Genomic DNA, 21,993 nt, shown 5'->3' on the forward strand with positions numbered 1-21,993 from the left:
TGTAGGTATGTGCTGTAACGGAACAGTTGCATGTGAAGAGAAGCTGGAGTGGAAGTCACTGGCAAAGGATCCCATCCTTCTCAGCTGGGTTTGAGGAGTTCGTCGACTGTGGTGAGTACCCTGAAGGGAGGGGGATGGCGCACATCACTTGGAGACCTAATCCTGACCCGGGGCACCAAAATTGTATCTATCTCTTTCTCACTTTACCAGTGAAAGAGGTTTTTCTTCCTAGTAACAGCATACTTGGGTTGTGCAGCAGAAAGCTACATGTTGGTCAGAGCATTATCTGGGATTTACTGTAGGTGACCAATCAAAAGCTCCAATGCTTGAAAAAGGGTCAAGCTCCAAGTGCTATTTTGTGGTGACTCATGGATGCATTTGATGCTTGCTGGAACTACAATGTTTTATCTAATTTACTTATTGTATCTTCGGCTATGTTCTCAGATATATTCCTCACTTGTTATCTGCATTTGTGATATCCTTTGTCACCAGCATCAAAATAAACAGCAGATATTTTGTGACTTAGTCTAGGTCAAGAACATGTGGTGATTATATTTTGGAATTGCAGTGAGGGTTGGGATTTAGGGTAAGGACCAAAGTTCAACAGTTGACCTTGAATAAGCTACAAATCCAGGCTTAGTGCTGATGCTTGCCTGAAAGCTTTGTTAGTCTTGGCTACCAGGCATTGAATTAGAGAATGGGTTTGGGTTACAGCAGTAGTGAGCTAGACTCATTGCCTCAGCTCTAAGAGACCATTGGTCTAGGTTGAAATGGATATTGGGATGTGTGACATGACTTGGTGTAGATTTGGAACAGACAGAAGCTTTGGGCCTGGGATCAGGACGTGGGGCAAATTTTGGAGTTGATGTTAGATGAAGTCAGGTCCCCAAGGAGCTACTGGGCTAGATTTAGGGTTGCTGCAGGCAGGACAGCTACAAATACTGGTGATTTTGCTTTCTTTAGAGGAGACAGTGTGGGGTCTTTGGTACCATTTGGTCTAAGATTAAGTCCTGGATTGGAAGAGGCTTGATAGTGCTGAGATAAGATTTGATATTTTTACTTGCCTGAGAAAAGAGTGTCTCCTCCTTTGAAAGCTCTGCATTGAAGGACAAGTCCTAGACAAGATCAAGGCTGAGGCTTGCATGTCAAGCTCTTGAGACCATTTTTTCCCCTTGGTGACTGATGTGGATCCTGTCTGTGGTCAGGGAAACAAAGGTCAAAGCAGCAGTTACTGAAGACTGAATCTTTAGCATCCAAGAAGCGGCAGATACAACTTCTTTGTGCTACTTATTTTTTTTCCTTTTTAAAGAGGCTGAAAGCATCAGGGGAGCAGTCTTTCCTGTCTCTACCCTTCTCTTTTCTCTGTACAGGTGCTCTAGTGATCTCAAATTTCAGCTTGGTATGATCATCTTGACTCCTTCCCCACATAACACTGTACCTGATGCTTGTCTCTGTGCCAGAGTTGCACATATGTACTGACAATGATTCTCAAGGGTTGCTAATATCTCTTCTTCAGTCTGACTCTTTTCCTTTTTCCAGAAGCTTATGGAAATGCAAGAGAGTACTCATACACCATGCTAGTTTGCATTTCTTGTTTAAGATCTAATTAGGGCACCGTATTTTTTTTACCATGACCTACGACCTAGGAGAATACAGTGGGGAAATCCTGATCATATCTTTTGCTGTCATATGTGGGGGAGCAAGGTGTGGAAAATGCTAAGCAACTCTGAGGCTAGACTAGATGTTGATTCTTTTCTTTCTCTCAGAAAAGAGCGAAACTAGCTGTTAAAACATTAAACACATGCAGAGAATGCTAAAGGGCTGCTGTTCTCACTGGTGGCTGGATTTCCCAGGGCTTGCAGGCCAGTAGCTGCTGCCTTACTCAGTTCCTTAATTCGTTGCTTCAAGTGAAAGCTGAAGGTTATTCAGGCTGCTGCGAAGTGCAAAAAGACATCCTTCCACTACTTCACCTGACTGTCTCTTAGAGGAAGGTGTTGCACAAAACTGCTTTGGCTACAGGCAGCTGGTCACACCAGCTCTGCCCGTGTTGGACTACAAAAGAGGTTTAAACAGTGCCATACTGCACCAGAAACCAGAGCAGTAACAGTCAGTTTGTAGAAAGCAGGAAAATGGCATTTTCATTTTTTCCATTGAACTTCTGAGAACAGATGGAGAGCTGATGAGGCAGAGATGCTGGAAGGGACAGTGTGTTTCAAATGTTTTCCTTAATGTCTTCCCAGTTTGCTCATAGACTCGTAGTTCTTGCTTATTCAGTACAGGGTAGTTAGTGTAGGACATGAGAATTTCAATGCCCCAAAGCTCTCCTGTTGGGCTGTGTTTTTGGGGCTAAGGGACTTCTGACACACAAGGCTGTGGGAGCAGCTCATGGCCTGATAGGCAATATCCTTTTTTACTCCATTCCAGGCTTCCACGGCAAAGGGTCTAGACTTTCTGGATAGAGACGGTGATCCAGGAGTGTCTTGACTGAGCCCTGTACTGGTGCTAATAGGCCAGTCCTGCCTTTCCAAATAGCCTTCTTGTTGTTCTTTTTAATCTATTTAGAAGCCAAGAAGAATCTAATCAGAGCCCAGCAGTGCACTCAACAGCAGTCATTATCATTACTTAGTCATCCAGTTGCTGTTTCTCTGCTCTGACAAGAAACATTGTAGTGGTGGAGAGGGCATGGGGGAAGGTTAGTTTTTTTCTCTTAGGCTTGAACCTCTTCATGGACACCATTTCCTCTCAATAAACATATTCAGGTGTTCCCCTTATAGGACAGATAAGAGTTCACTGCCTTCAAAGCATTATGTGGCAGCCAGTTTGTGAGAGGAATCAGTGAGATGGGGTTGTTAAACCTTTCTTAACTCCAAAAGGCAGTGACTTGCTGTGAACTGTGAAATCTGATTACCCTCTCATTAGCTTTCATAGTTACAAACGTAACTGGTTAATAATTCCAGCCAGCTGGCCAAGTTAGAGTCAAATGCAAATTTCTCTTCAGCCTGGTGTTTTGGGCTGGATCTCTGTTAACGACACATTCAATAAGTGCAGTGGGCAGAGCTGCTGGGACTTTATTTCCATGAATGCACAGGCTTCTCTACTGGAAAACATGTTGCCTCTTTTGGCTGTATGGTTGTGTTCCTGGAGAACGGAGAACCAGCTGTGGGTAGTCTGATTTGATATTCACTTGTCTTTAGCTATTAGGGTACAGAGAAGATGCATTGCAGGAAAATACTGAGATGGGTAGACAGCACAGTCTGGGTTTTCTTTGTTGCTGCTTCTGCTAGTTTCTTTCTTTACTGTTCTCCTACCTCTCTTTTTTTACCCTGGACCAACCTATCAAATCACTGTTGTTCAAATAGCCAGTAAGCTCATCTGCTGGCCTGGGGACTGTGCCAAATATCTGAGTATTCTGAGCCTGCAAAAAGGGTAAGAGGATTTTACAAAAAAAAAAAAGCTTCCTCACATGTAATGTAGGAGATGATTTTCTCTTGATTGTACCTTAATGTTGATTCAAGCTCTACAGCACAAAGGTTAATAACACTGGTAAATAGCTAGTGCTATTACACAGCTTTTAATATTGGTTGGGTTGTATTCTGTTACTTTCACAGCCAACAGTACCTTTCATTAAATGTGGTGCTGGTTGGATTAGTAAGGATTGGGGAGTCTGGACACTGGTTAGCTAAGCTTACTTCAAGAAGCGTCATTATTTTCTGTAGTAGGGGATCAGAGCCTGCATTCTCCTGCCACATACTCTAGTGATCTCTGAGTCTAATCCACAAATCAGTGTGTAAGTTTTGCTTCCACTTTGCCTGAGTGTAAGTGGCAATGTTGGGTACAAAGGGCTGCGGATGCTGATGTGCAGCTGAGGGTACGCGTTTCCTCAGTTGTATGGTGTAACTACCATTAATTTCCTTAGGATTTGGATAAGCATAGCTGAGTCCTAAGTTTTTTTTCTCCTGCAGTATTGTATTTATCAGGCCCTTAATTATACAAGATGGCTTGGACCGAGATCAGTAACTATTCAAGGTAGATGGGCAAGGTTGTACTTCTATGCATGGGAGTTTAAATAGGCTAGCAGCTCAGTGGGATATGGGAGAAACTGCTGCTAGGAGGCTGCTCAACAGCTGATCACTCCCTGCTTGCCTCAGTGTGAGGCAGTGCTTCCCAAATCCTTCTGAGTCCTCAGTTCAGCAGGAGCCATGCCTCTCTCTGCTGGCTCCCTTAAGATGCTGCAGACCTCAGATCCTGATCAACTGTGACCCTACCAGTTAGTATTTCTGGCCATTTTAAATACGCTTACAACATGTCCCTTATCTCCAACAGCCAGAAGGGACACTTAGGCAGTTCTTCAGTCCAGCAAGGAAGCTGAATTATGCTTCTTTTTTTTAGCTGTAAGAAACAATATTCTAGCTGTTGCTCTACACACTTAGCTGGCTACTTGCTTTCACCATATTGATACACAGGTTACTGTTACCAGGGCCTCTTGCAGCTCTTAACTTCTGCCCTGCAAATTTGTTCCTATTAGCAGATTACATTCCTGTCTCGGGTTCCTAAAAGGCCTGTACACATCATTGCAAGGAGTCTTGCTCAGTCTCTGGTGACAGTCTGAACCCCTTTGTGCCCCACAGATCATCTGTAAGTGCTTCCTGAGTCCTTGTGTGGTTGCACGGAGCTGCCTGGCAGGCTGCAGGGGCTGCTGGCTGCAGTGTTTCATATTCCATGGTGATGCTGGTTCCCTTAGCTTTCGGCTGGGGATGTCTGAACTGTGGGCTTCAGGCTCAGGTCTGAGACATGCAAGGGCATCTGGATGTTGGGAGCTTTGGGGCAAGCTAGGGCTCATCTCTGAGCAGAAGTGCTGTAAAACTATCCTAACCAGAACCTGAGAGGCTGTTTTGTAACACAGCAGAAGCTCCAGCCCAGCAGGGCGAGGATTCCGGGTGAGTGATTTTGCCTGATAATGGTGCTGGGTGTAACTCTAGCAACAGCGTGTTATTTTGGCTGAGTTTTGCTTTGCGATTCAAACCCCAGTTTCTCAGAGGAAACTGAACTAAAAGCATGAGCACGATGCAAGTTTGCTATCGTCTTCCATCTGTAGAACCAATAAACTCTTTCACTTTTAATATCTCCTGGATCTATGAAAAGTACCTTCTTTTCTAAACTGCTTTTCATGGTTTCTCTTTGACCATGGAAGACCCAGCCCCATGGCATATTGGGGTGGCATAAAAGAACAAGCATGGCTGTATGATATTTATCAAAACAAACTATCAGTTGTGCAGCAGGCTTTCCAGGGTAGCTTATAATGAGAACAACCCACTCCCTCCAGTGACAGGATTTGTGTATGGGTGTGACAGCAAAACAGATGTGATGAGGGTAGTCCTGTCCAGGGGCTAGAGCTGTGGTCCAGGACATTCTAGAACTGGTAACTGTCTCTGTTATGCCGAAGACCTCCCTTGTTGTTTGGATTGTTTAGTGTCTTTTGCTATTTCTTTCAGCTGTTGAAATAAAGACATGGTTATTGTGGGGAAATAATGCAGCAGCGGCTGTGCAGCACTAAGTGCCGGGATGATTGCAATGGATACTACACTATTGCTAGGGGTTGGTGGTAAAACAGCAACAAAACTTCAGAAAGCTTTTTATCTCATAGTCAGGGCTGACGTCTGGGGGGCAGGGAACAAGACTTATGGCTGTGCTGCGCTTTCTGCCCAGTCCTCCCTTCGCCCATGTGGAATAGCGATTTCTGTGAAAGTCCTTCAGTTTTCCATCCAAGTGTTTGTCTGTAGCAGAAACTCCTCTCTCCTTGCCAAGCTATTTGAAGGCTGTCTAGGCTGGTTTCTGCAAAGACCAGAAGTGTTTTGGACCCAATTCTTGACCTAAATTTACCAATCTGAATTTGGATTTGGGCCAGCCCCTGGATCCTTCCCTACTTTGCTTCTCCATAGTTGCCATTCTTTCATTGACTAGAGAGAATTATTTTACAGTATGGTTTCTGCTCTGTTGACACTTTAATCACAGTCACTGAAGACAAACTGTCAGAGGCTTGTTTATAACCCCCTGCTACACACAAGCAGGGCTCCCAGCTGATAGAAACTCCCACGTGGTCAGGCTCCAGAACAGACTTGAGGAGGAGATCAAGGAGGTTATCTTTGGGTAGTGAGGGAGGTCCCCTATTGTGTACTGTTGTATAAACAAGTTTGCTTCAAGTAATTGAAGCTGGTGATGATTGCACAGTTTACTTTGGAGAATGTAGTGTTTTGCTTTGTTTTTTTTCTTGGCTTTCCTGGTTTATTGGTGAGAACAACTTTTTTCCCCCAGTTTGATGTTTTTTGTTGTGTTTTTTCTTTTTGTAGAGGGGACACTAGGGTCTGACCACTCAAAACAAACTGTTTTCTATCATCCTTTATTTTGACTGTTGATATGTCTAAACCTTCCTCCTCCACCTAAACCAAATATACCTGACTTAAGGGGCTGGAGCCTAAACCTAGATCCAGACCTGAATTTGGGGTAGATGAAACCAAAACTCCAAATCCAAGCTCTCCCCAACATTAGTCCTTCGGGACTTAGTAATAAATGTGGGCATGGAGCCCCTTTGTTTTCTGTAATCAGGTACTACCAATGACATGTTCACATTGAGGTGTGGGATTAGTGTTTAAAAATAATAAATAAAAAAAAGTATAACTTTCCAGCCTCTTCTGGCCCCTTGGCCAGTTTACTGAGTCAGAGCTGTGCCTATATTCGCTAACAAATGCTTCATTTGGTGGGGGATAGGTATTGTGATACCAAAAGGTATATTGGGGAGGAGGAAAAAGAACATCTTGTGTTGAATATCAGAATCTCAGTCAGCATTTCACAACACGTTGGTAGGGGTTTACATACAGGGGTATTTGGAGACCTTAGTTCTGTGTCCTTCACTAACACTTTAGTAAGAGTCTAAAGGTACACTAAATGTTGACCCACATAGTAGCCTTTGCTCTGTGTCCTTCTGCTATCAGCAACTCTTGCCATCAGTGTTGCTTTCTAGGTCTTGAGTGTTGAGCTGCTTGCCTTGCAGTGATTTTCAGTACGTTTTTTTCAATTCCTAAGTTTGGCAACAGATCAGTGCCTGTACATGCGTGTTTGAGGCATCAAAATCTGGAGACAGGCTGCAGGCAAAGACACTCTGGAGTGTTAGTCACAAAAGCCTGCAGTGCTTGAAGCTCTGTGTGCTGTGGTCTGGTGACAAAGACAGTACTGAGAGATTTGGGGGTCTCCTTCAAATTACTTCCCCTATTAAACTACCAATTGGCCTTGCATGAACCAAACTCTAAGTTCTGGTTTCAGGGAGTCCTGCTCTCAGTTGCTTGTTCTATAGATGTTCACTGTGGAGGGAGAGGTGATGCTGTGCTGCTACCACAGCATTCTTACCAAGAGGTAGACCAGCCCCTTGCCCTCCTGAGAGCTGGTACTGCTTCCCCTGCAGCATGCCCCTCGGGCTAAGGGGGAGCCAGGCTGTGCTGTGGTGGGGATGTTCCACGCTTTACATCCTAGTACAGCTTGTGACTTAAAAGGTCACTTAATGCCCTGTAGAGTGGGCATCATGTAGTAGCTAGTAGCAGTGCAAGTGGTTAGTTTGTGTCACGTGAGGTATTTATGCCACAAATCTGGGCTGCCAAGTGCAGAAACTTTAGCTGACCCTTCAGCTCCTACCCATTGAAATAAGATCTGTCATGTCTAGTGTTAATGAAAATGCTCCTCCCTTGACAAGCAGATGCTCCCTGGTTATTAAAGTGCTTTTTCAAGTACTTCCCCTGTGCTTTAATCAAGTATTTCTTCAGGGTCTGCCTGTCACTTCCCATCCCCCTGCTACCATGGCGTGTCATCTCCCAACTCTCTCTCCTTCTCTCAGCTCCGGAGCCCGCGCAGTCACTGTCTTGCATGATGACAGTGGCATGCGAGTGACAGGCAGGCTGGGTGGGGGTGGCTGGTGGTGAGCAAGCCTAGTGACGGGGTGGTGTGACTAAGAACCAGCTGGCTAATTAAAGCACAGGAGGAGGAGGAGCAAAGTACTTAAGGGTGCCAGAGAGGGGGAGAGAGGCCTCCACAAATTTCTTGTTATACTTCTGCAGCCAAGTGACTGGGCAGCACAGTGAAAGGGTTCCTTTAACTCCTTAGTGCCTTGTATGGGGTGAAATCAAGGGACTAAGAAAATGGCACCATTAACTGAAAAGTCTGAATCAAGGTAAGGGCACTGTTTATTCCCAGTTAATCGAAGCTGGCTCTGCTGGAGCTTCTGTGAGCTGAACTCCCAGGACTTTACATGGCACTGTCATCTGCTGACACGCAGTGAGTGGATAGGTCTGTTGGGACACTACTAACTGATTTTGAAATTGCTTCTCTTGTTTGTGTAGGTATTTCCAGTTGCTGCTTGAAAAGAGAGGGGAGATATCTAAAATGGTCATTATGTGGGCTTGTGCTCTGGTTTGGAGGAATGGGCAGGTCCTCACCTCCATACCCAAGTTATTGCATCTTTCTCCTGACTAATTTTATGGGAAGGAGTAGTTGAAAGCAGTTCCTGAGAGCAGATTCCAAGGCTGTTGCTAAAATGAAAGTGAGAATGGATGTGGAATTCTCAGCAATAGGGAACTTGGTCACCTGAGGCTGGAAGAGTCAGGGAAGCAAGGACGAGGTTTGGTTTCTGGAATGTGATATCCTGCTACTTCTGGAGACGCTTCAAGTGTCAGACCATTACTTAACCCAGCAGTTTGGTTTTCTCCCAGCATTTCAGTACCAAGCAGAGAAGGAATCACTCTGTTCCCCATTCCAGCATGTTAAGTGCCTTTACAAGCAGTGTGGTCCAGTGAGGTTAGCCAGCCAGGACTTCAGCCTGGACTCCCTGACAGGCACAGCTTTGTTGCCTGGCGTGGGATGCGTGACAGTGACCAGCATTCTGGGTTTTGCTGGGATCTTTTTGTCCCTGATATTCAGGTAGATGAACTGGTTCTGGGGAAATTTTTCCTGAGTAGGTTTTGCCAACCTGGAGGCATTGCTAAGGAGAAAGACCCTGTCTAACTTCCAATGCACCTCTGACAAGGCTATAGGTGCAATTGGAGGTAGGGTATGCCTGAGTCCCTTTATTTGTAGCCTAAACTTAGCTTTTTCTGTGGTCTCTCGGAGGTCATTGCAGTTGTGTGTATATGAAAGCAACTTTCAAACTGGTTTTGCTTATTCTGAAGACATCGTAAAACACCTATACAGCTGACACACACACCTTGTTTACACTGTGTTGGCTCAGTTAATTTCAGATGTTGCGTAGAATAGAGGCTTGAATCTTCCCTCTGTGTGAAATAGGAGTATCAGCTATATGACTTGCAAAGCGTTGCTTAGTATGTGTTTGTGCAGAGCTTGAAAACAGCTAGTGCTAGCAGAGGTTGGGAGTAAAAATTGTTAGATATGGTTGCCAGTGTGAGCATTCAATACCAGTGTAACTCCTCTGCCTTACATTCTGGGATTCCTAGTTGTGTGTCTGGGTTTGTATAAGGTGATCTGTAGTATTAAAGTTATCTGCTTTATATGTCTGAGGCACACAAGAATCTTTTCTCTACCTATATTTCACAAAAAATAGGCTAATGTGGATCTGAACTTTGTGACACTAGTCAGTCTCTAATTGATATTTCCATTTAATGCAACTTCCACTTATTTACTACTTCACTGTTTGGAAGTGTATGACAGCAGTGAAAACAGCCATTGTAGTCTTCACTATACAAAATCATGCAAGAGAAGCTGCTGGATGTTGTTTAGATGATCTAATTAATTGTATTTACAGAATGCCATTCACTGTATTAAATGTGATGTAGTGTATGTGTGCCCCTCAATCCTGTGGTTGGCTAAATAGATCCATTGTTATACATAATTAGGGCTTCTGGAACTTGGGTTTGTTTATTTACAGCAATTGTTCAGCAGAGACACAAGTGGCCCCATATCAGAGGTGTACACTGAGCTGAGTGCAGCAAACAGAGCACCACAGCTGCACAGAGCGTACAAATAGTCTCAAACCAGATGGAACTCAATGAATCTTCTGTTTCTTCCAGCTGAAGTGTAAAACCAGCATCCTCGTGGCTAGGTGTGGTCACTGCAGATTGCCCAAAAGATTTCCCTTTTGCAGAAAGGTAAATCTGGCGTTGAATTAATTTCCACTTATTAACTGTAAATTGTGGTTTCAGTAGTTACGTGTGCCCTGCTTGAATTCCTGTGTTAAGTGTCCTGAACTGTCCCGGGTTGTGGCAGGCTGTTAAATCATTTGCTCCTTTCCCTCTGGAGCTGGCAGTCTGAGAGCTGTGTCCAGTGAGTTCCCATGCATAGGCTGTGCATGAGGTGTTAGCATACTTAGCACAGATAAATCTGAGCAGAAAAGCCCATTTCTAATGTTCTCAGATGCTGTGCCTTGGATCTTCTGCTAAAATGAGTATGAGACTTTAAAATATTCTAGATTTTTTTTCCTGTATGGATTTTTGTGATGTACTATGAGCTGCTTGGGCATATAGGTGTGGCACAAAAGCATTTGTTTCTTTAGTAGACACAGATGATACCCAGGCTGCAGCTAATGTCACTGTGATCTCAGCCACCAAATACAAAAAATAAAGGGTGGTCATGGCAGACTCAGGAGGAAGCTGAAGCCCAGTTACAGCGCATTTAAAAATCTATTGTCATAAGAAGAAACGTTTTTGACTGGAAAGCTACTGATAAGAGCAGTTAACTTATTCAGAGGGAACCAGTGACCCACTGCATGTCAAGTTATTTGTTTCTCTTCTTTGCCAAACAACCCTCTGAACTGCTGTTTTACAAGCCCTAGATCTGTGGCTGAGCAGAAAGCTGATGGCTCGCTCAAGCAGGAAGCCACCTTTGATCCCCGAAACCCTGCAGGTATAAGTCATCATCACTTAATGAGGGTTCAGTAGCTGATGAAATTTCTCCGGTCTGTTTCTTTACAAGGGAGGTCCCTGTAGACATCAAATCACTGTCTGAACTAGCACTGATCATAGAGCTGTGTCTAGTAGGCAGGCCAGAATTAGAGTGGACCAAAGAAGCTGATCTGCCTTTTAAACCTTGCTTTTTCAGCTCTTGGGCATGCCAGCTGTAGGCTTTCCTCTGATTCTGTGATATTAAGCAGAGTTTAGGGTTTGGACTGCCAACCTTTAAAAAAATCTACTGCTGTTTACTAGATTTTAATGAGCTGGATGACAACATGCAGACTAGTTGCTTTGGAAACATCTGTTTATGGGTTTGTGAAATGAAGACTCTGAGGTGCAATCTCTTTCTGAAAATGCACGGAGAGGGGAGCACACGTGCTACTTAAACAGAAAAAAGATGTTCATGCAAAACAGTTGAGTGCTAGCTGTTCGTAAACTAAATTTAGGCTGCAAGTCAAACTTTGTTCCAGCTATAAGAAAGGAGGAGTTGTGGAGGCCGGCCATGTTACCAGTTTCAAGCTGGAACTTGAAATGTTCCTGCCCAGGATTGTATGACACAGTTGCCTGCAATAGCATGGGAGTAGGCTTTGACCCCGGAGATCCTTTTCTGCCCTGTGTTCCCAAATGGTGACCTTGAACTTGGTTCAACTCAGGTTGTTGGTAAATTTTGTTTACTCTGAAGTTGGTGACTGGAAGATGACTTGATTCAAAAGCATCTGAGTTCTTAAAGCCACATCTCCTGATTTACATTTCCTATTTGACTTTTATCTATGCAGTGACACGTTATTGCTAAATTGCACAAAAACTGGCACATGCCTCAGATATACCCATTAGGAAGAAAACAAACGCACCATATTTAAAAAAAAAGACAGCAATACTGCATATGAAACGTGCTATGCTTGTTTATTCCAACAGCTGTAAGTTCAATTATTTATAAGAACACGCTATTCTAGCTTGTGTTCAGTGCTGCCATTTGTTTCATGTAGCTGAGTCTTTGCTGCTCCCTCTTTGCTGTTTTAACACTTGCTGAGGAGTGTGGGGCGGTTGTGTTGTTCAGAATCAGTATGACTCTTCTGTGTACTGCTTATTCATAGTCCTTTCATGCCATTTATTCTTAGGAGCATAATGTCTTCTGAAGCAATGACAGAATGTTCTTTAACTCTTAAAATAAAAATGACAGGCAACATGTTTCTGTCTTATTTCAGGATAAGAGAATAATGATACTTAAAGTTGATTGCATAGGTTAACCTGCAGCTGCCTGTTATATTCTGGTATTTTCTATTGCCACATTTCACATGACAGAGTGTGAGAGGTACAGCAGAGATGTACTTTCCAGAGGCTTCCTTTAAACAGAATCTTCTGGTAGGAGACACTGGCTACAGTGCAGCCCTTTGCCTTCTTTCCAGCTTTGGGAACCCATGTTGCCAGCACAACTGGTTGAGCAGAGGATCTGGATCAGAAACACTGGTGACAATGTGAGAAAGGGTCTGAGCCAGGGACTAAAAGACTGAGTGACATCAGTGATGTACAAAATCTGACGAGTTTTTGTGATTGCCAATCCTCCCTTAAGTCTGAAAGTCTCATTTTTCTAAAAGCCTTATCTCATAGACTATTTATACATAAGATTTTTTTCCATTTAAATGCAGCCACTAAACCCTTAAAGCTCTTATACATGGACAGAAACCTGCAAATTTAAAAACTCAAAACTGAGAAGCTAACGTAGGAGCCTGAATCTCAGGGATTTAAGAGGCCTGTCTGATAAATCTTGAATGCTTGTGGTTAGCAATTATTTTTAAATCCTAAGCAAGTCATCAAAGCTATCAGTAACAACAAGAGAAGAAACCAAAGGAAATTACTTTTCCCCACGTGTACATTAGACCACCAAAAATAACCACCGCCTGTGACTCTTAGCTGAGATACCAGTGACTTAAGAGCGTGTGTCCTTACTTGGGACTATTAATGAGCTGTTTGTTACCTCTGGCCATTGTAGGGGGAGTACTTGAATGTTTAGAGCATGTGAGATAATCCAGAGACATGTTGCACAGCAGTAGTCACCACTTATCTGCATTCCTCCTAAATAGGGCTCTAAATCCACTGTGCTGTGTTTCCACACCAAGTAGGGAAGGAGCTGCAGCCTTCAGAGAAATGTGCTGGGGTGAAAGGGAGGAAAGAGCTGTTGAACATCTGTCTAGATGTACAAGGGAACTGGCAAGGAGCTGGTGGACGTTAAGTACAGACATTGGCATCTTCAGGACTACAGTTGCTGGCGTATGCCGTTAGGAATTCATTACCTTTCATTGTGTTTTGAATGTTTGCAGCTTTGAAACCATTGTTGCTACATCTGTCATATTTCAGGAAAGGCATGAAAGTCTGGCAAGGAGACGGGACTGCTGGTTACATCAGGGAGCTGGAAGGAGATACTTGGGTGATTTTTGTGTGTGTGTGTGGTTTGGTTTTTGTTTTGCATGATCTGGCAGTACCAGTTTTCAGTTTCTAAAACTGACACTAGGGATCTCTTTCTGGTTCCTTTTGAATGGCTCAGTTATGAAGTGTGGTTGAGCATACTACCCATGTCTATGGGACTGGTTTGGCTGTGTCTACAGGAAGTTCTCTAGAGCAATTGGGAGCAGCAAATGCTTCCAGATCCATCCCTTTTGCAGCCCATGGGCAGGCTGTCTGGCTAACCTGGCAGAGGTGCTTTGCCCAAGGACGCACCACCCAAATACTCACAGTGCACTGACCTTGTGTGTACATCCCCAAGTGCTAGAGGGCAGCACTTTGCTATGTGGGCACCATGGAGCCGGATGTGCTCTCTGTCTGAACCATGTGTCTGGTCCCAAGAGCAACCTTAGGCTACTCCATAAAATACAATGTGGATGTAACAGGACTTCAGTGTGTGGTTTAGGTTAAGCGTATGGGAGACAGGTAGGAATAACTCTGTAGCCCTGATGCAAAAAGGCACTGAAGCATGTTCTCAACTTCAAACATGCACAATAATTTCCTCAATCTAAACAGCAGTTATTTCTACCTGTGTGCAGTGAATCTGCACAGGGAACTGCAAGTGACCTAAATCAACTTTAAAACAGAACCTCTGGAGTTACAGGAGTTGAAGCGCTCTGGATTGCTTATACTAACCCCCAGCCCTCTGAATCCAATCTTTGTATGGGAACCTGCGTTAAGTGTGCATTCATTGGAGTGCTTGAGTAGTGCCGATCGGTTTCACAGTTAATGAATGCTGAATGCTTGTTATTTTAATTGAATTCTGAAATCACTAGTAAGCATGGGGATATGTAGAAAAGTCATTTTTCTACATCTAGTACTAATGAGTTTGTACACCTTTATTTAATTTTAGAAAGCTTATTTATTTAATGCAACTGTATTTTTAATCTCAGATCACTTTGTGAAAAAGTAATTTGTACTTTTAAGGCAAAATAATTGAGGTTTACAGGTGTGGGGTTTTCTTGGCCTCCCCTCAGCAGTCTCCTGCTCTAGGCTGAACAAGCGAAGTGACTTCAACCACTTCTCATACATCTTGCTCTCTAGATCCTTCACCATCCTTGTAGCCCTTCTTTTGACGCTGACTGAATTTTATCCTGTGGTGCCCAAAACTGCACACAGTGCTCCAGGTGAGGTTGCACCAGGACAATCACTTCCCTCGACCAGCTGGCTGTGCTGTGCCTGCCGTACCCAGGATATGGTCGGTAGAAACCAAAGACAGATACTGTATTGGTAGGCAAAGTAGGGCAGCAGGCCTTTAAGCTTCTGCTCAGGTGGTTTGAGGCTGCATCTCCTGAACCCACACTGTGTTCTGGTGGGATCAGCTTGGAGTTGGGCTGTGTCTTTCTGAGCCTTCCCTGGCCCACAATGTATATCTTATGTGGACATTTTAATGAATAAAATAATTAAGTGGTGGTAGCTCTTCCTAGAGTGACATGCTTGGAGCCCAGGTATTGGCTAGTTCTACAGACCAATCTGTTACTATATCTGTTTGTTTAATTTTCTTTACTTTCCCTTTTGAGTATCTGTTGAACATGCTCATTATACTCTGGCTGGTACAAAATGAATACTGGATAAGAATGAGGGGATTTCAGGCAAGAGAGCAAATTTACTTCCCTGAAGACGATTTCCACCTCTTACAATGCTGTATTGCTGGCTCCAGTTCTAGTAACAGGAAAACAAATATCTCTAATTCTCTTCTTCAGTTTCTTGTTTTTCCTAGCAGATTGGAAGGAGAGAAGGTGGGGAAGGTGTTGTATCCCCTTTCTCCCATGTTCCACAGATTAGGGTCTTTGGTTCTGCATGATTGCACAGCTTGTGATAGCTATTTCTATTCATGCCCTGGGAGGCATTTAATTACCTGGAGTCACTCTTGCTCTCTTTAGCGCTAATTTTTTTTTTTGTGGGAGTGGGGATAAAGTCAAAATGAAAGGGTTTTTAAATCAATCTAGAACCTTTAGAGAGTTGAGATATCCTGGCAAACAGACCTGTTTTGTAGACATGCTGCTCTTTCACTATTGAGACCAACATCTACAGTGTGATGCTGTGAAAGCTGTTAAGCTACAGACATCAAATCCTGCCCGGAGTGGGCGCTCGGTAAGAGTAGGCTCTCACAGTTGTCCCCTGTAGTTTCTCATGACTGAAATTTGACTTTTTTTTCTGGTCCCAGGCTGGTAGTTTTTCCTCTTGGGTTGGTGATTTCATTGCCTTTGGTCCCAGAAGGATTAAAGCTTCTAATTTTAAGTTTCACCTATTGGAGTCTGTTCCTGAAGATACCAGTAGCACTGTAGGACTGGAAATGGTTAGCGCAGAAGTTAATATGCATTTCTACAAATGTCTCTTCTTCACTGTAACATCTTCCAGAGGAGAGGCTGACTTTGATATGAGCAGCAGATTGCCTTGAAATCTGGCAGTGGCCTAAGCTGAGGGTTTTAACTTAAAAGATGGTCTCACTACAATTTTTTTCTCCACAAAAGTGATGCACTTTTCATATGTTAGAAGCTAACCAGACTTGTAATTTGCCATATATAGGCTCTTATGCTTTAATCAGCATTTCATGATTTGGTGTTGAGGATGCACTTTAAGGTTTGAAAGTAGTGCCTGTAATTGGGTGGAAATACTCTTCAATTTCTGATAATTATGAATAAAAATTGTAACTGCTGACTGACATGAATTCATTTGGGTTTTGAACTAAATTTGTTGATGAAACTATAATTCTTACCTTGATTTTTGTAATGATTGTTCAGCATTATATCTACTGCTGCCTAGGCAGATGTGAAAGAAACTAACCATTCTGTCTTTCACTTTGAACAGAGATAAAAAAAATCCAGAAGTGAAAAGGGCAAGTCCCTCTGCCACAATGAGCTCTGGTAAGTCTGTTATTTTCTATTTGCAATCATTATCTTACCTCTTTATTGCTATTCTCTTTTTATTCTTCTTCTGTATCTTGCCAGGCAAAGCCCTGGCATCATAGAATGGTTTGGGTTGGGAGGGACCTTAAAAGACCATCTAGTTCTAACCACCTTACCTCAGGCAGGGATGCCACACACTAGATCAGGTTGTCCAGGGCCCTATACAACCTGGCCTCAAACACCTCCAGGGATGGGGCATCCGCAACGTCTCTGGGCAACCTGTGCCAGTGCCTTACCACCCGTAGAGTAAAGGATTTCCTACTAACATCTAATCTAAATCTCCCATCTTTTAAGTCTAAAGCTGGTACCCCATGTCCTATCACTACACTCCCTGATAAAGAGTCCCTCTCCAGCTTTATTGTAAACCCTCTTTAAGGTACTGCAAGGCTACTATAAGGTCTCCCTGGAGCTTTTTCTTTGCCATGCTGAACAATCCCAGCTCTCTCAACCTTTTCTCATGGGAGAGGTGCTGCAGCCCTCTGAGGGAAAAGCTCAGGGAACCTAACTATTGGAGAAAGAATGGGGTGGCTTCTTAATAAAGAGTGTCCTGGCTTGACTTTTATAAGCCAAATTGACATAGCAAAACTCAAATAACTAGAAACATCTTGAGACAAGGTAGGTCCCTTCAGCTTCTTTTACTTTGTAACACAAGATTAGAATTCAAAATTATTGTGATTACTTGAAAAAATAAAAGATCTGAAAGAACTGGGTACATTTCAGTAGTGGTGAATGTAAAATTTGACATCTGGACAAGAAAAATCAGCTGCTCAAACAAAAATGAGGGAAGAGGAAATGGGGCTAGTTGGCAAGAGTAAAACTGCTGGGCTTGTCTAGGTAACAGGCAAGCCACAGTGAAAAATTAAAGCAGACACCATACTGAAATGCTATATGTAGGACCCATGGAATAATGTTCTCAACTGATTTTAGCACTTTATTATGTCTCAGGTGGGGTATCATGTCCAATGTTTAGCACCACATTTTGATAAAAACATGAACTATTTGGAGACAGTCTAGAGGAATTCTAGAAAACTAATCAGAAATCTGAAAAACACGAGCTGGGAATTTGTTTTAAAAGTTAAGACTTTCAGACTTCCAGGTTGTAAAGCACTGGAGTAGACTGCTCTAGGGTAATACCATAAGTTTGTAAGAACTGGTTAGGCAAACATCTGTCAGCAATGACAGAGGTAGATTTGTTTCTGCCATGGGTCAGGAACAGAGCTTTAGATGACTTTTGCAGGTCTTTCCAGCATTGTATTCTGTGTTTCTCTGAATTCACAAAAGCCAGTTTTATTCGTGTCAGCTGAGGGCCCTGCAGACTCAAATCTCTCTTTTTCCATAGAGAACATTGTGATCTTTATATTGGCCCTGAGTTCAGCAAATGTTTTCTCATTAAGCTGGATTTCACATTAAATTTCCTTCAAATCTCATATTTGAAGTGGTGCAAAAGAGTTATCCCATCAGCTTTAAGAAGCAAGGCTTCAGCATGCCAGATACTTGTAGCAAAAGGTGGCTGTTCTCCTTGCTCTCCTTAGGCCCCAAAGTCAGTAGTTATTGGGAAATTGCAGAGCGGTCCAGAGTGCTGTAACGTAGCATGCAGCTTTAAAATTTGGGAGTGTGGGCCAGCTCCATTATCTCTGGGTTTCTACACACATCTGGCTGATGCAATAGTGAAGAGTATTTACTTTTCCTGTGCTACAGTGTGCATGTCCCGTTCAGAGCTGGAACACCACTGAGTTGGGTGCAATGTGCACGTATAGAGGAAGTCCCTGTTTAAAAGAGGCTGCAGTCCAGGTAGGCGAAGAGGAAGGAGAAACAGAGCTGTCATCCAAGGGAGATCTGTCTCCAAGCAACATCTCCTGAGATAGTAGGAATACTTCCTAGCTCCTGAATCAGTAGCTCTGACCCATGTCATGCCCTCATAGTCAGATGTTAAATTCAGTTGCAAATACTTTAACCTAGAAATAATCTGTTTCTTTGTTTGTCTTGCAGAACACAAAGAAATTGATGTTGCAAAAACTGTTGTGAATGGGCTTAGCAGCAATGGACAGGAAAAAGGTGGGTTAAGAGCTTCAGACACACCTCTGCAGCTCCCCCTGCATGTCAACTGAGTGATGTGGTTGACTTCCCTGGGCATTCACTGCAGCAGGGGTTTCCAAATTTAGTTTGCCTGGCGACTGATACAAGAAAGGCTTTGTGCTGCAGCATGCCAGCAGCGTTTTTTAGCTGAACAAGTGTTCTTTGTCTCTTAAGCAACAAAAGGTGGCCAGCTAGATTTGCATCTTTGTATATTTCTAGTGCTGTTTTGAAGAAATTTGTGCACTGCTTGTGTTAATTGTGACCACCTGAGAATCCATATTTCAGTGTGTTTAGACAGCATGGATTTTTGGGTACCTATGTATGAATCCTGTTCATTTCAGAGGGAGGTGAATGTTTGAGCCCAGGATTAAAGAGCTGGAACTAACTGTTAGGTAATAAATAAATCTGTCACTAGTAACAAGGATTTTAAATCTCAACTTACCTGAACAAACTAGTCATCACGTTAATGTCAACAGGTCTGAAACATGCTTTACAGTATTCAATATTATATAGCGATGGTGTGTGTTTTGGCACGGTGAAAGTATATGAGTTGGTTGTCTGCTGGGTTCATTTCCTTTCTTTTCCTTTGATGCCTTTTTATAGTGGTTAGTATTTTGACTGCTTTGTAGATGGCTGAATTCCATCAGTTACTGAGCAGAACAGAATTAGTTTTTTTCCAAAACTGTAGACTGTTTGGAGTTGGGATCTGTTGTTTTCACAGGATCTGCAGTACTCAGGGAGAAGCTTGGAGAACAGGGTTTGATTTGGGTTCCTTTTTAATACAGGTGGATTTAAAACCATCTCGTCAAATAAAAATAACAATTTTATCTGGAGTTAGAAAAAACTCTTATCAAGCTCTTCTCCTGTCCTCTTGCTTGAAATCCCTTTGCCAGATTGAAATCTCTGCTTCCTAGTTTAGCCTAGGGCTAAAAAGATCCCCCAAGAGGGGGTGTACACACCATCCTGATGTTCATGCCTCCCTCAAAGTGGCCCAGCACTGAGAATTGGTGTGTGAAGTATTAGCAATGTAGTTCTTCTTGCTTCTGATTTTGCAGGCCTGAAGGAGGTGGAAAGGAGGGAGCACCTGGCATTTTCCAGTCAATACTTGCAGAAAACTAGCAGGTTTTAAAGGAGAAAATCCTGGCTCTGCAGAAATCAACAGTACAATTCATTACTCTTGTGGAACTGTGACTTAAAAGATGTTTATCTTGGCAGGTCTCGTTGAGCTTTACCGATGAGTAGGGTGTGTTTTTTTTGTTGTTGTTTCTAATAGTTCTACATTAGTAGCAATAAAGAGTTGGAGAGGAAGTAGCAGGTATTTTGGAGAGTTTTGCAACAATTGCTAGCTCTTTGCACAGTGCAATATGATTTCCCCCTGTGTTACTATGCCTGGCATAATTAGTATGCAAAATGGTGAAGTGCAGTAGAAATCTTTAATTCTTAAATTGATATTTTTTTCTGAACTGGATATTTGACGCTGCACTTTGTCATGAGACTGTTTTCAGGATTATTTCATATTTCTCTACTCTCTGTTGAACTTGTAAAGCACGTGCTATAAAATCCAGAATTCATGTAATGCAGTAGTTTAATTATCCATTCTGAACTTCTCAATCTTTGTGTTTTTCACTTTAACCGAGCCGTTTTAATGTTGACTTAACATTTTTATTTTTTGCATGTAGTGTATCTCAGGAAAATGATTACACTAAAAGTTTTTGATTGCTTCTAAAAACTAATGCTTCCAGATTCTCATCCCCTGCAGCACAGTGGCAGTCAGCAGTTAGTCGATTCAGTAAACAGTTCTGCACACTGCATAAAACAGACATGTCCTGAATTAGGACGAGCGAAGGGATATTTTTAACGGTTGCATCAGTGCTCTCTGGACTGCTTTTGTATTTGAAATTTCCTGCTATTGTGTCTCCAAGTACGTTAGAAATTTTTGTGGCATGCTTCCCAAACTCTGTTCTTCCCTTTTGGATGTGCCATTTACACTTTTGTGTTTGCAGCTGTTGATGTCCCTTTATATACACGCTCTATTTCTGCCGTTAAAATAATCCCTGTGAAGAAAGTGAAAACTTCTCCTCACCTAGTGCTGCCTACAGGTATCTTCTCCCCCCCCCGTCCCCTCCCCCTCCCCCCCGCATTAGTTGGCCATCCATCATCTTTCTCTCTCTCTCTCTCTCTCTGTCTCTCTCTCTCTCTCCCTCTGCTTCACCCACATGCTTTGGCTAGTTTTCAGCTTCATCCTTCTCACTGTTTCCAGAGCTGTAGATTTCATCAGTAGGTAATAAAGTTAGCTCCTGATGGCACAATGCACTGTTCTCAATTATGCTGCTCCTCTGCAGACATAATTGTGTCTACTTAAATTTGGGATCGTAGTAAGCTCTTCTACTAATGCTTAGTTATGAATGATATTGTTATTACAGCCTCATCTTGAAACAAGCTCCTGATGAATCAAAGAATGTTTCCTGCCTATCTTTCTGTTTTTATGAAAGTAAACAGACATCTGTGCACACGCTGGCTTTATCCATGTAAAGAATCTGTAAATAAGGATGTCAGGCTCTGTTATAAACCCCGCCCCCAAGCACATGTTTTCCTGCTAAAAGTACAAGATTATTTTTGTACTTTGCTGGATTTGGACAGTCATGCTAGGTTAGCTGATACTGCTTGTCTCTTCTGATCTGCCACACATGCTTTGTTGTACTAAGTACAGGGCTAATGTCCTCGTTTGTTAACATCTGGTGGACTCCTATAATGAGAGATCTGGATATTTGTTTTCCTTCTTTTCACCTGATTTGTGAGGGAATTCAACATCTTAGGTGTTTGTCTTCCTCTCCCAAAATGAAATATTCTGACAACTTTATTTTCAACCCTTCTTGAAACACCCTGATTTTTTTTGAGTTCAGACTTTTTTCCAACTCTTATTGCTTTGATTTGTAATACATTTGTAATTTGTTATATTAAAATGAAATGCTTTGGTAGTATCCCATGAGAATTTCTATTAACTTGATCGGTTTCTTAATAATATTTCCATTTTGTTGAGTCACTATTTTCAAACAACTTCTAATGGAAAATTCTCATGCAGATTACATCTATATCTGGATTTTTGAAAACTCAAAGTTCGGGGATGGTCAGATCTGATGAGAGAAATCCAGTCCCATCTCTTATTGTTTTTATGATAAGCTTAAGAGACTAGTTAGTGAATGTTTTTCTTCACACCACGGTAGACCTTGTAAAAGTGTTGTTTTATGGACCCTGAAGGTTAGAACTGTGCCTTTGAGAATTCACTCATAAGTGATAATTTGACTATTGTTTATCCAGTTACCTTTGGAAGAATGAGTAGCAATATACTATTGCTGTTAATAACAGTGGCTGAGATCATACCTGACACCTCACCAAATCACAATGTATGTGCAATATTTGTTGCAAAACAGCCCAGCAAACACTTGTGATAAAAGAAGCCTGATACAAACAAGGAGAGTGTGCAGCATTAACCAAACAAGCAAAATAGTGGAGTCAGAGCACAGGGGAGAGCTTCAGGATCCAGCTGTAGTTCAGTGCTGGTTTTT

The 21,993-nt window shown here is 42.6% G+C and overlaps 1 protein-coding gene across 36 annotated transcripts in view; it reads left to right on the forward strand.

Annotated features, from left to right (window-relative positions):
* SORBS1 (sorbin and SH3 domain containing 1) overlaps positions 1-21,993 on the forward strand; it is a 120,917-nt gene that overhangs the window by 37,899 nt on the left and 61,025 nt on the right. For 4 of the 36 annotated variants that reach the window (XM_080598119.1, XM_080598121.1, XM_080598120.1 and 1 more), the window contains exons 1-4: positions 137-8,215; positions 16,254-16,309; positions 18,341-18,406; positions 20,431-20,526. In XM_080598119.1, coding sequence (XP_080454245.1) covers positions 8,184-8,215; positions 16,254-16,309; positions 18,341-18,406; positions 20,431-20,526 — 250 coding nt within the window. In that variant the 5' untranslated portion in view covers positions 137-8,183. Of the gene's footprint in view, positions 1-5; positions 112-134; positions 8,216-10,064; positions 10,143-16,253; positions 16,310-18,340; positions 18,407-20,430; positions 20,527-21,993 lie in introns of those variants that run through there. The other 32 variants (XM_080598150.1, XM_080598132.1, XM_080598136.1 and 29 more) reach the window with 21 other exon arrangements.

Source organism: Anser brachyrhynchus (genome assembly GCF_964034855.1).
Source record: "Anser brachyrhynchus genome assembly, chromosome: 6".
In the NCBI taxonomy this organism is placed as follows: domain Eukaryota; kingdom Metazoa; phylum Chordata; class Aves; order Anseriformes; family Anatidae; genus Anser; species Anser brachyrhynchus.